The 14,571-nt window shown below is 44.7% G+C and overlaps 1 protein-coding gene across 5 annotated transcripts in view; it reads right to left on the bottom strand.

Annotated features, from left to right (window-relative positions):
• Nucleotides 1-13: 13 nt before the first annotated feature.
• The window catches only part of src (v-src avian sarcoma (Schmidt-Ruppin A-2) viral oncogene homolog), a 37,298-nt gene continuing 22,740 nt past the window's right edge, over nucleotides 14-14,571 (bottom strand). For 2 of the 5 annotated variants that reach the window (XM_031566417.2, XM_031566416.2), the window contains exons 3-14: nucleotides 13,405-13,504; nucleotides 11,917-11,934; nucleotides 11,100-11,198; nucleotides 10,080-10,106; nucleotides 9,769-9,872; nucleotides 6,511-6,660; nucleotides 6,196-6,351; nucleotides 5,831-6,010; nucleotides 4,826-4,902; nucleotides 4,168-4,321; nucleotides 3,816-3,947; nucleotides 14-3,400 (exon numbers count right to left, since the gene is read on the bottom strand). In XM_031566417.2, the coding sequence (XP_031422277.1) occupies nucleotides 3,192-3,400; nucleotides 3,816-3,947; nucleotides 4,168-4,321; nucleotides 4,826-4,902; nucleotides 5,831-6,010; nucleotides 6,196-6,351; nucleotides 6,511-6,660; nucleotides 9,769-9,872; nucleotides 10,080-10,106; nucleotides 11,100-11,198; nucleotides 11,917-11,934; nucleotides 13,405-13,504 (1,406 nt within the window). In that variant the 3' untranslated portion in view covers nucleotides 14-3,191. The remainder of the gene's footprint in view (nucleotides 3,401-3,815; nucleotides 3,948-4,167; nucleotides 4,322-4,825; nucleotides 4,903-5,830; nucleotides 6,011-6,195; nucleotides 6,352-6,510; nucleotides 6,661-9,768; nucleotides 9,873-10,079; nucleotides 10,107-11,099; nucleotides 11,199-11,916; nucleotides 11,935-13,404; nucleotides 13,505-14,571) is intronic. The other 3 variants (XM_031566419.2, XM_031566418.2, XM_012834491.3) reach the window with 3 other exon arrangements.

Raw genomic sequence — 14,571 nt, 5'->3', positions numbered from 1 at the left:
ACAAAACACAACCTTTAGAAACATAATTTATTGCACTTTTAAAAAGAGAACATAGATTACAAGGATAATTATAACTTGATTTGACAAATGTGACCTTGCAGCTCTGTACAAAAGATTGCCTTAAATTAAATTTAAAATGGAAAAAGGACAATAAAACCTAGCAACTGCATAGGTGAAGAATTCTAGAAAATGATCAAGATACTTTCAAGCCATCTCATTACAGATTCTTTTACAATTTGTCAATCAGATTATACAAAAGGGACAGTCCATTTGTCATTTGATAAAATATTCTGTATCAAAGTTTATATTTCAACATTTTACAGCAGTCATTAGGACAGCAGGCTATGGACATAAAAGTGGTTTGTGCAAAACAACTTTTGGCATCCCCATTTGAAGAAAATACAATGGATTTTGGTCACAAAAGGTAATCCATCACCATGAAGTCCCCTGTCAAAAGAACTACTCTCTTTTACAATAATAATTGTATTACAAAGTAACTATTGTCCATAAAATATCAGACACACACACCCCAAGGTTTTTTTTAATGGATAAATGGGAGCACAGTGTGTATGTGTGTGTGTCTTTGTGTGTGTGTTTGAGTTGAGTGAGGCGAGACATGCAGGTATTAAAGATAAGCAGATGAATGGTAGAGTCTTGGCGTATGGGTATATAACAACATTTGGTTTCTCCTGTAACCTCCTGTTTCTGCTTTGCCATCACAGAAGAATCGAATTCAATGGCTCATTCCATTGAACACAACAGGATTAAGATGCCCAATGATCTAACACATATCTGGCCATAGTCTTAGTCCCTAAGCTTGTGTGATGCTCTATTGAGGCTGTATATGTCTGTTGTTACAAGGCAAGTGTGACTCAAGAGATTGGGAATGAAAAAAAAATAAGCAAAATGGGAGATGAAGATATTCTGTAAAAATAGGAACAAATTATGAATGCAACATTTACAATAAAAAGACATTTTGATCAAATGTATTTACAACTGTGAGGTTCCGTGGATCCCATCCATCTGCTACTGAACCATAAAAAGCCTACAGCACCGCTAAACCTGCATGCCCCTCTATATGCCATCATAGGACAGCTAGCGTTTCTACGTCATTCTCATCAGGACCAACAGCCTTAATACCACCACCCTCATCTCCATCATTGTGATTTCCCTTCTTTTCCCCTCTTCATTTAGAGAAGCACAATACCCAGTAATGATTGGAGGATGTTGAGAGAATAAGAAAGGCCATACTCCTGCCATCCTACACCAGCGTTCATCACTGCCACTTACAAGACATATAGTTGACAAAACAGTGATACCTGCTGAATGAATGCCACTGTCTGAGGATTCAGTGTGTGTGTGTGTTTATTGATGTAATGCTGTCAACTCAGAGGCTGTAATTCAAACAGAACACACATTATACTGACATTTAGGCCCTGCAAATGCAGCCTTCTCATTAGAGCCTTTCACACATATATGCTCCTAATCTTGGAGCTGACTCACTTTGCACTACAACATTGCATGGCCAGGCTTGCAGTTGTACTTGTAGTGGTAGAAGACTGCCAGCGACTAACATACAGAATCATTCTACAATAGGTAAGCCACCTCTTGTATGTTCTTTTGGTTAGATGAAATTACTTACTCTTACACATCGGAAATTATACATAGTCCAACTGTTTGTTTTCATTCTTTCAGACTGAACAATACACAAGCTGTCACAACACATCTCCCATGACTGTGTCCTATCTGGACGGGGTTGGATGACAATATTTCTGATTACAGGGAAAGACATATTACGCAAGTTAGCATAGATTTAATGACAGATTTGTCAAAGGTACCTCCTGATAGGATAGGAAAAGATTGGATTATTAAAAATACACTTTATACAAAGTACAGAAAGTACAAAAAATATTTCTCATTGGCACAAAAATGTAGGGTAGTAGTTCCCATTTAGAGATCAGTAGTATTTGTATATACTTAATGTTAGTTTTTTATCATTTGTACAAAAGGAATCAGATGGTGACTTCCTGAAGAGACCAGCTGCATCCTGGGCGTGATAGCTGATGTGTTAGACTCAGAGGCCGGGTGCTGGAGTCAGAGGGTTGGGCTTGTCGCTGATGACTGACAGTCTCTAGAGCTCCACTCGAGCGCCCTACACACCCTAAGCCTTCACACAACACCAGCTCCAGTTAGTCCACGATAAAATACAAGGAGGGGTGAAAAACACCCTTTCATCACAAACACTTTCACTCACTCTATCAGACACAAAAGAGCAGGTACATGTTCATACACATACACACACACACACACAGGTATGTGCACACACACATACATACACACACACACACACACACACACAGGTATGTGCACACACACATACACACACATACACACACACACACACAGATATGTGCGCGCACACATACACACACCTTAAAGAGAATTTTTTTTCTGAGATCACTGGTATAAATTGGAAGACATTTCTCTATACATGCTCCCATACACACACAGCCACTCATACACACTCATACACAGAATCACACCTACACACAAAATGTACAAATGTACTGTACAGGCTCAGCTGTATCTGTATTTTTCATGTGTGTGTGTGTGTGTGTGTGTGTGTGTGTGTGTGTGTGTGTGTGTGTGTGTGTGAAAGACAGTCAAGCTAATGAGGACTGCCGAACAAACCCGTTGAACCCTGTCTGCATGCGTGTCAGCAGTCTTTTTGTCGGGGGTGGAGTGTAGGGGTGCAGGCAACTGGGTAAGAGTGGGCAAATGGGGGAGCAGTTTAGAGGGTGACTGACAGATCTGGAGCATCTGCCAGGGGGGGTGTACGCTGGGAGGGGGGCTTAAGAAAGCAGAGCGAGGCTGAACAAAAGATCCAGAGCTCTGATCAATCACACATGACCTGCAGCCCGACCCACATAACAACCATGACCCCCCCCCCCCAACCCCCCCGACCAGTGAATCCAGTGAAGAATACAACAACAGCCCCTCATACAGTAGGGGTGACACACTAAGAGTACACTCAAAGACCATCAGAACTATCTGATCACTCCTCGCTCTCCAGGTGTTGGGGTTAGATCAACACCGCCACTCACACCAAAACTGACGCGCCGCCGACACACAAACACTGCCACACATGGACACACAGACATGAATGATTGTGATTGGCCGTAGGGGGTTGTCTAAAGGTTCTCTCCAGGCTGGTACTGGGGTTCTGTGGAGGTGAAGTAGTCCTCCAGGAACCCCTGCAGGTACTCGAAGGTATGCCGCTCCTCGGGCAGCTTGCGCCAGCACTGCAGCATGAGGTCGTGCAGAGACTCGGGGCACTCCGCCGGGCACGGCATGCGGTAGCCTCGCTCCACCTGGTCCAGCACCTCACGGTTCACCATGCCTGAGTGGGGGGGCAAGAGTCCAGATATAGATATTTAAGGGATCATGTTTAGTCAATAAATCCTGACAGGACGAACAGGACAAACAGGTTATGTTTTGTTGTTACCGTCATGAAGATGTTCATTTAGCAAGAATGACTATAAACTCTCCCGCTTATTATACGGTTAGTTGCCAAAACAATAAAATACATTTCTCTTTATTTTTAATGATTTTGCAGCATTCTGAAGAGCCATCTAATGAATATATATATATATATATATATATAGACATAGTGAGGCCAGATCTCACTGGTGCATAACCACTAGGGCATTGGTCATTTTGAAGGCTGAGACTATTGATGATCTCAGGTGAGTCATGGGAGTGGTTCTGAGACTGGAGCTGATCTCAGGTGGCTGGCTCATGGGAGAAGACTGTACCTGGGTATGGCACCCTGCCTTTGGTGGCCAGTTCAGTCAGCAGCACGCCAAAGGACCAGACGTCTGACTTTATGGTGAAGCGGCCGTACAGAGCAGCCTCAGGAGCTGTCCACTTGATGGGGAATTTGGCCCCTGCATGAGGGAGAAGAGGAACATACATGAGTGCCTGCACATCCATGGAGAGAGAGTGTGTGTGTGTGTGTGTGTGTGTGAGAGAGAGTGTGTTTGTGAGAATGAGAGGCATTTGGGTATGCATTGCATCTCTACATCACCACATAGTTACGGGCATTGATGAAATACATCCTTCATATTGTTTGTCAAACAGTTGATGAGAGAAAGCGACGGCGCTCACCCTGCCTGGCGGTGTACTCATTGTCCTCGATGAGGCGAGCCAGGCCAAAGTCGGCCACCTTACACACCAGGTTATCCCCCACCAGGATGTTGGCTGCACGCAGGTCTCGGTGCACATAGTTCATCCTTTCCACATACGCCATGCCGGATGCAACCTGAGACAGGAGATCATTTTTAATTTATCACAGAACCTAACCAGAACAGCTCATTAATCCAATTTAGCAGTGCACTAACTAAGCCTACGTTATGTGTCAAACTCATGTGTAAGTGAGGGTTCGAACTAGCTCAACAACAAATACATTGTGATCGTTTTAGACAGGATGACCTTTGCTTTTGGATTTTGGTCGATATGCCTGCATTCATTTGAATAGTTTGCGTTCTCGGTTTCCCTGTCTTTCTGACTTAGAGGATCTCATGTGACAATAGAGGCCCGCAGCAGAAAGACTGATAAAGGCATGAAAAGAGCAGGCTGGTTTGGGCTCTTTGTTCACAGGAATTTCACTGGCCGATCCAGTATTGCACACCTGTTATGGAATGCTTTCCCTTGTAGTTTCTATTTTCATTTCACTCGCCAAAGTATATACTCTGCTGTTACTAACACACACACACACACACACACACACACACACACACACACACACACACACACACACATGTACCTGAGAGGCCATGTCCACCAGCTGAGGTAGTCGCAGCATCTTGCCCATGTCTCCCTTGAGGAAGTCCAGCAGGCTTCCTGTGGAATCAGACACAGCACACACATGAGAACACAGCACATTACATTTTACATTTAGTCATTTAGCAGACGCTTTTGTCCAAAGTGACGTACAAGGGAGAGAACATAAGAAATAGAAAAAAAGTGCAGGACTGTAACTGCTGTAAGTGCAAGTTAAGTCCTAGTAGAAGTGCAAGTTAGGAAGGGAGGTGCTCTCTGAAGAGTTGGGTCTTCAAGAGCTTCTAGGGGTAAAGAGGGACGCCCGTGTTCTGGTAGTGCTAGGCAGCTCGTTCCACCAACGTGGAACTACGAATGAGAATAGTCTGGATTGCCGTACTTGCACAGACGGCAGTGCTAAACGACGCTCATTAGGCGAGTGCAGCATCCTGGGGGTAACATTTGCCCTTACACGAGCACACCAGTAGGTGGGACCAGAACCAGCAATCACTCTGTAAGCAAGCATAAGTGACTTGAACTTAATGCGAGCAGCTACAGGCAGCCAGTGGAGCTCAATGAGTAATGGGGTGACGTGTGCTCTCTTCAGCACATACATGAGAACACAGCTCGACAACCCTCAGGCTACTAATGCTGCTTTTAATAGTATTCACAGACAGCAAAGTCCATGGGCCGAATCACAGTTATGTCTAATTTGTTAATTTCAAAACACTGTGCAAATGTATTCAATTCTTAGTATGGAACAGACCCTGTCATGTACTGTAAGTGTGAGAGTACAAATGTACAAATGACTGCATATATGAGTGTAATTCATGAACTAATGTGAGTGTGAGGTACAGGTTATCAGAATATCAGGAAATCTAAACCATATCTAGCTGCTAGGCTAAAAACCTGATACTGAGTTCCACGCATTTCATACCAAGGTGTTTCCATACCAAGATGTCATACCAGGAATGTGAGCATACGTATGAATGTGTGTGTGACTGCTGCGGACCTTGTCCCATGTACTCAGTGACAATATAGATGGGCTCCTCTGACACCACAGCGTAGAGTTGAACCAGCTTCTCGTGCCGGAGCTTCTTCATGACCTGAGCCTCCATCAGGAACGCCTCAGGGGACATGGTGCCTGGCTTCAGGGTCTTTATGGCCACTCCCGTTGTGCCATTCCACGTGCCTGAGTGCACACACACACACACACACACACACACACATGGAAATAAACACAATGTCATTCAACCTAATTGTGAGGACTTATCACTGAATATGCTAAGCACACCTCGGACAGACAGAGGCATAGAGTGGGTCAGACAGACAGCGCTGTCGACTAAGGGATACACAGACATGCAGAAAGGCCCTTACCCATCCAGACCTCCCCGAAGCAGCCCTGGCCCAGCTTGACATCCAGGCGCAGGGACTCGCGTGGGATCTCCCAGGCATCCCGGGCCAGACCCTGAGTCATGGGCTTCAGCACAGGACACACCTCAGTCAGGCAGTGGCACAGACCGTCCGTGTGCTCTGGAGGGGACACAGAGAGACAGGGCCTGTCAGCTCAAACAGAACTGCATGTGTGTGTGTGTGTGTGTGTGTGTGTGTGTGTGTGTGTGTGTGTGTGTGTGTGTGTGTGTGTGTGTGTGTGTGTGTGTGTGTGTGTGAGAGAGAGAGAGAGGGACTCACTGCGGTAGTGATTGACCAGCTGCTGTAGTGTGCTAAATTGGGTGCGGGATGTGATATAGAAGCCACCGCTGTCCAGCTTCCTGATCTTGTAGTGCTTCACATTCAGCCCTTTGGTGTTATCGTAATCTAGAACTGACAGACAGTAGGCACCTAGAGAGACAGACAGAAACACACACATATTCAGCAGGCAGACAGACACTCACTAGTCCTGTAATAGAATACTGAATGAAAACTGGAGACATGTTAAACTCTCCAAGTTTAGTTAACACCAGCAGCCATGCATTATAACATAACTGTTTATAGTCCTTAGAAACGCATTTGATTTAAGTTATAACAGTAAAATTTAAGAACAGCAGTTTATAGGTACTGTATGGGTAGGTTGTCTAAGATGGTGGATTCTGTTGGGATAGCCCGTTAAGAGAATGTCAGTGACTATCTGCCAGCTCAAATGTCACCAGATGATGCATCAACACATTCCCAAACAAACACCTTACATGCTATGGTAACTTGCATTCACTAGGTGGCGCCATGACAATGTTTTCACCTGTCTGTTCACATGTGCATACATACAGCTGTGGCCATACAACAGATTTAACTACTATGCAACAGAAACAGACACACAGACACACACACACACCCTCTTTCACTTACACACAAACACATACACAAAGACACACAGAGTGATTTATAGCCTGTGGGTATGTAGTCCTGGCTACACACTGACCTACTTCTCCCTCTCTTCCCAGTAGCCCCCTATCCCAGCCCCCCTACCGGGGTCCATCATTGAGGACACACACACACACACACACACACACACACACACACACACACACACACACACACACACACACACACACACACACACACACAGAGTAGTGTGACAGTTGTGGTCAGTTCTAAATATCATTCCGCTTTCTTGTCCTTAACTATGGCAACACCATAGGCTATGCGGCATCAGTTATTATATCAAATTGCATGGAATGGATTGCTGCATGGATGTGTTTGGCTGCGTGTGTGTGTGTCTGCACATGTGTGTATGAGTAACGGTAGCCAGCGAGTGCAGTGCTATACAGTGAGTGATCCTCACTCACCGACAACTTAAAAAGACGTGCTAGCGACAGATGCTAACACACATGGGTTTTAGCCTCCTGATTAGCATGCCTGCATCCCATGCCTGAGGGACTGTGCTTGTTCACACAACGCCAGAATTGGTGCTATAGACCCAGAATGGGAGTGAGGCGTAGGGCGGTAAGTGTAACTGTAGCCAGTGAGTACAGTGCTGTGCAGTGAGTAAACCTCACTCGCCGACACAAGACGTGGTAGCGGTGCGTTGGTGTATGTGTTTGGGTGCCTGTGGGTGAATGTGCATGAGAGTGGATGTAGTTAAATATGAGCGTGGGTCAAGTAGCTCATGTCGTGGTAAATTCTAAAAGCTTCTCAAGAAACTTCTCAAGGCAAACAGGTGTGAAGATACTGAACAGTTTATTTCAGACGAGTTATTAACTGCTGCTGAGCTGGTCCATGGAGCATCTCAAAAACTCTAAGCATAAGGCAAGAGCGATCAGGCAGACTAACTGAGGACAAAGTCCCCAAGCTCTTTTTATAGATCTAGCCACCTCTCTTCTTCCCTGTACCCCTGTTTACCCAATCAGAATTAACCACATCGAGACCCTTTGTTATCTATTCTTATCAGTCTGCATGTTGCACAGTTTCCTGTGATAACAGGTGTCTTTGCCTTTTTAGGTATTGAGTCTGGTATCTCGTGGCCTCTCATGGCCTTTCAGAAGCGCCTTAGAGAAACCTGTTACACTGCCATGGCATCTCAGAAGCGGCATGGCCTTCCAGAAGCGCCCTTCTGCCACGTGGTTTATCAAAAAAGGCATCTCTGCCACGTGGTTTATCAGAAAAGGTATCTCTGCCACGTGGTTTATCAGAAAAGGCCCCTCTGCCGTGTGGCAGCCTTCTCATCTAACTGCTACTTCTATCTGTTGAGATGTCCATGTTCCAGGACCAGCAATACACACATTATTCAACAATACAGTCATAAGTAGGTAAAAATACAACACTCAGAGCTAAGTTTCAAGGATTTGTGCTAAAGAGCATCTTCCTCACTCTGTGCTTGAGTGGACAGTTCCTCATTCTGTGAGGTTACTTCTCCATTTCATTTGGACATAATAGCATCTTATCAGAGACTGGCCAACGGTTAGCACCTACTCTCTTCTCCACGTGGACCTGAGTTCACCTAAGTGGAGTGCTATTACAGCGCCCTCAGTGGAGTGCTATTACAGAGGCCCTCTCTGACCCGAGCTTCTCACTCATGTTCCTCATTGTAGTTTCATACAGCCTGTGAATAGACTTTTCCTCAGGATATGTAGGTGTTGGGTGTGTATGAGAATGTATGTGCCTTGGAGAATCGGCATGTGTATGTGTGTATATATGAGGGGGAAAAGTGTGTGAATGACACAGCAGTGGCAGTGGGGTTGGGGTGACTGTGAAGTGCCAGTATATGCGGCCCCACCATTACATGACAGCCAAGCTGAAATGATAGATCACATGTCTGTTTGCTCTTGTCTCACCCCTGGTATGTTTGTGAATATTTATCTATCAGGGTTTCCGCTAGTCGTTTTCCTTGCTGGTCCGGACTGTTTTTGACTGAATTTTTTTTACCAGACAAATTTGAAACTTGCCAGTCATGTTTTAATTACAGTCTATGTTACAAATGCAAATATAAGGCACACCTAGTTTGACAACAACCTTGATTATATTACTTAACAATAGTATCCATTAAGAAAAAACATTAGCCGCTAAATTGAAGGCTATTACGAAACATCTGTAACCTGTAACATCTGTAGCCTAGGCCTTCATGGCATCAGATGTAGCCTATAGGCTACCAGGTAACATTTTATTTTCTCCCTTTTCCTTGTGGTAAAGTCTTCTGCTGCCGACAAACGTGCATAAGCCGCATCAGTTGCTGGGCTTCCATCCAACTCATTCACATATTTTACGTGCATTCATGAGAATTTGTCAAAGAAAATGCGAGTGCACGCGCTTCCATCCACTGTGCTATGAGAATTGGAAATGTACACTAAATTATGTCACTAAAAAGTGGAGGACACTAGGGAGGAGTTGTGAACAGCTGTGGGATCAAAACGTAAGGTTAACAGGGCAACTTGAACAGACACACATAATGAAATTGTAAGGGCGATTGGATGGAAAAATTGAGAGCTAGATGTACAGAAATGTAGCATTCCGACTCACCCTTGGTGGTTTCACTCTCACGCACAAGAAAGGTTCCTCTGCGGTTTTCCAGGTTGAGCAGCAGTCTCTCAGAGTCCCTGCGAGTGACCTTCCCAAAGTACCACCTGACAAAGAGAAGAACACGCGTCAGAATATGTGCTTGAGCATGTGTTTGTGTGTGTCTGTGTGTGTGTCTGTGTGTGTGTCTGTGTGTGTGTCTGAGTGTGTGTCTGAGTGTGTGTGTGCGAGACATGCAGACCTGAATGGAAGAGCAGAAAGCAGTAGTGTGATGTAGACTACAGGACGTGTGCATTACAATCACCAGGCCTTACCTTTTGTCCAGTGACATTCTGAGAAGACTGGCGAGACAAGGTGAAGAGTGAAGTCAGATAAATATGTGTATATGTGTGGGAGCAAAGAGGCTCAGAATGGGAAATGGGAGGGAAAGGCGGACACACATACACACTTACAAACACTTCAGAACAGAGGCCAGGTGTACCATATCTGTATCTGCTGTACTAACTATGGAAATGTAGGGGTTGTTTTGTCAGGCTAGTGAACACACCCGCAGCATACACATACACACATGTATCACACACATACACCTCTGGATCATACACACATCTGTAACACATGCATACGCACCTGCATTGTGTGCACTAACATACACATTACACACATTATACACATAAACACAAACACATGTACACCCTCAGACAAATTATTGTATTTGTGCTTCCCATAATTGAGCCCTTTTTGACAACAGAGTTGTTTTTAGTTTTTTTTAAATTTGGTCACATTTTTGTCACCAAGCTTTTGTCACAGGATAACTACACAATTAAGGACGTTTTAATATATTATGTAATGATGAGCAATAGCAGATTGATACTTAGGGTTACGTAAGTATAGGCTTATGTAAATACAGGCCATCAATGTGTTGTTATGCAATTATATTTAGTGAATCTACATGGCACCTACTACATAGTGGCAATTTCACAAGGGTTATCTGACCTACAGCTTCATCAAAAGTTTCCATGAAGAAATGAGGAAGAGAGATTATAATGTAGATAACTAATAAACATCATTATGGCATTTAAGGCAGTTATTTTATGGAGACAAATAAGAACATTTTCATTAAAGGGCAGAGATCAATGCACTTACAGGAACAACTATAGATAGGAGCAATAAGTGAAGACAGACAGCTCAAATAGGTGAGACAACATAGAAGGCAAGCAGAAGAGAAACATTGAGAGAAAGACAGGGCTTAAAGAGAGAGGGATAGAGAGCTAAAATGAAAGGCAAAGACAGAGCGATAGAGCCAGAGAGAGTATAAACTAGGCGACTATAATTACTCTTCTGCCTGGATGGAGTCTGATGGGGCGACGTAGTTGCTGGGGATGTAGCCGCTTTCCCCAGTTGCCAGTGAGCGTGCCAGCCACCAATCACCTTCCCTGTGAATCACAGGGCAAATCCAGCTGTCAATCACATCCTTATATACAAAGAGAAGGAAAATGATCACCAGTTTAGTGTGTTTTTGAGGTTCTGGAAATCTTTTCACCACATCCGTCTGAGCCATGACCTACATGGCTTTGAGTCACGTTGCTGAAACAGACCTGAGTTCAAATAGTTCCTGTGCGCGTCGACAGATTCGCCTGTTACTACAGACCACAAGCTGAGACATGCCACTGTTTCCACTGTAAGTGACCTAGTCAGGCTTCAGGAGCACTTCCCGAAGGACATGGCCAATGTGGAAGCAGCTCTGACTGCTACTGGCACTCTAAATGTTTCATCCTCCAAACAGGCTTCTGTGTGAGACTCAACTAGAGGCTCACTGTGTGAGTGTGACCCCTGCAGTCATTAATAATAATAATAATAAAGGCATTCATACATGTGCTTCATTATACGTGTGTGTGCTGTCCAGGCATGGTGCAATCTCCTGCTAAAAAGCCTCCACTACAACGACACACAAATGATTCATGAGGACAATGGCAAAATGCATTAAGATGAACCAAACGAATCTCAAGAGAGTCCATGCAGTTCTATGAGAAATGGTGAGTGATGGCAGGATCTGCTGGGAAGTGGATAACTCATTCCAGTGTGAGGCACACAAACACACACACACACACACAGTGATAGAGAGCACAAAGACACAAGAACATCATTACCAACCTGCAATTCATCTTTCTCCTGTATAGTTATGAACGCATGAGTGGGGATAAATGGAGAGAGAGAGAGAGAGAGAGAGAGGGAGAGGGAGAGGGAGAGGGAGATGAGGAGGTGGAAAAAGGAAGGCACAGACAGATCCAGTGTTAAAGCAAAACCATTGTCCTCACAGACAGATCCAGAACTAAAAAAAAGAACTGAAAACCATACACCCATAACAACCCCCCTCCCACACACAGGCACGCACACATAAAAACAAACACACACACACACACACACACACACACACAAACTATTACTAATATCTGCCACAGACATTGGCACTCATAGTACTGTATATTTGGGTTTTTCCACCAGTAACAATGTGTCTGTCGGAATCCTGCCAGAGTGTCAGAACACTCCATTCAGAACATGTCTTAACCACTGACCCGCAGTAAACCCCAAACACTCAGACAATACAAACTCAAATACAATTCACTGGGAGGATTTAGACTAAGTTCAGCAGAGTGACAGCAATTCAGAGCTGCTCTCACACACACACACACGCTCACTCACAAACACACTCACACACACACACACATGCTCACTCACTCACACACACACACACACACACACAAATACACACACGTGAGATCAATAGGGAGGCACTGGAGCACACACACACACACACACACACACACACACACACACACACACACACACACACACACAGCACAGCACAAACGGCAGGGAAGATGGATCAACATATGACTCCATCTAACCTCTCAAGAACCTCTGGGTCAGCATGTCAGCTGGCTGCTCGTGTGTGTGTGTGTGTGTGTGTGTGTGTGTGTGTGTGTGTGTGTGCAGTTGTGTGCTTGTGTGTGCTCCAGTGCCTCCCTATTGATCTCACACACCAGTGTGTGCCACATTAAAGAGCGACCCAATCCTCAACGGGCCGCAGAAGCATGGATCTTCACTCACAGCAACATGTACTTATGCTGCACGCTGGCTTGGCATCGCTCTAGGGGAGAGGAGGGGAGGAGAAGAGAAGAAGAGAAGAGAAGAGAAGAGAAGAGAAGAGAAGAGAAGAGACAAAAAGACGAGAAGAGAGCAGTACGGCAGGAAGGAGGGCAGCCACGACCCTCCAGTTTTAGGAGGGGGCAGCGAACCCATCCACGCCGTCTGACAGAGGACAGGCTAAAAGCTGCCATCCCCCTCAACACACACATCTGCGCCATGAGAGCTGGTTCCTATGGCAACAGCCTTCATCGCAAAGGGCTGACATTCCGTTTAGGGGCACAGCTGCCAACCAAATATGCTTCATTCAGAGAAGAGATGATGGTGTGTATGTGTGTGGGAGTGTGAGAGTGTGAGAGTGTGTTTATGTGAATGTTGAGTTTTAATTCTGTAAAAATGAGTAATAGCTTGTCTGTGTGTGTGTGTGTGTGTGTGTGTGTGTGTGTGTGTGTGTGTGTGTGTGTGTGTGTGTGTGTGTGTGCAGCACTTCCTTACGTGTTGTTGACAATCTGGAGCGTCTCTCCCTTTCTGAAGGACAGATCCGAGGCAGTGCGGGACTCGTAGTCGTACAGCGCCACAAATGTGGTCACCCCACCTGTGCAGAGGTCAAAAGGGCGAAGGTCAAACATGCTCCCATCAGTGGAGGCACCTCAGGCAAGGGTTCCTCTAGAGCCACACTCTAATGTCAACAGTCCTCTCCCAATAAAGCTGCCCGTCATTTGAATCACAGGAAATGACATGAGGTCAAACTCTGTTTTTATTGGCCAACTGGCATATCTGTTTCATAACTCTTTAACAATGCAGAATTGATGAAGTATGTCTTCCTCATTGTGTGAATAGGAAAAGGCTGCTTACAGTTGTCACATTGTCTGTAGTGGCATGGCACGAGACATAAGAGAGCTCAGTGTTCACTGACACAATAATCAAAGTCCACGTGACAGACTGACTTCACTACAATTCTCTGTGTACCTGATCCTTATTGGGTCGCACTAAATAAATAAATAAATAAATAAAGACTAACAGCGTAATCTCTTAATACACTGAATACAAATCAAAATGTATAATCCAGTAATGGGTCAAAATCCTGTAAACATAATGTCACTGGTTTGACCAGGTGGAGGTTTACAGCTCTCCTGTTAGTTTAATGGACATGTTTAGCCTAATGAGAACACATCAAAGACACAATGTGCTTTTCATAAAAGGCTTGCTTCTGAACAATAGGTGCAAAATTGGTTGATTCATTTTTTGGGGGGGAAAGGGGTGATCTTTGTTAAAAATCTCCGGTCAGCAACTAGCTCTTTTTCTGGTCTAGGGGTGTTCATGTTGCCAAACCAGAGACTCTAACCTAAATGTGTTCAATAGACGTGTTAGTCAGTATGTACAAAACTAAGTGGATGACAGACCAAGGTGACACCAGCTTACCTCCAAAGCCATGTTTCCGAATGGACGAACAGAGCGAGCATAGAGCTCAAGCCTCCCAGCTCGTGGAAGAAAAAAAAAAACTGGGAAACCCCAGTAACAAAACAAATGGAAACAAAATGTGCCAAATACAAAATATATCCAAAATGGGAAAAGGGGAAATTCAAACAAAGAGTCCAAAGAGCAGCCACAGGTAGTCTCCATGGCAACAATCTGCCAAACAGCCTGGCATCCTCACCACGC

The sequence above is a fragment of the Clupea harengus genome, chromosome 4, assembly GCF_900700415.2.
Source record: "Clupea harengus chromosome 4, Ch_v2.0.2, whole genome shotgun sequence".
Lineage (NCBI taxonomy): Eukaryota > Metazoa > Chordata > Actinopteri > Clupeiformes > Clupeidae > Clupea > Clupea harengus.
This window is presented reverse-complemented; position numbering and strand designations above follow the sequence as displayed.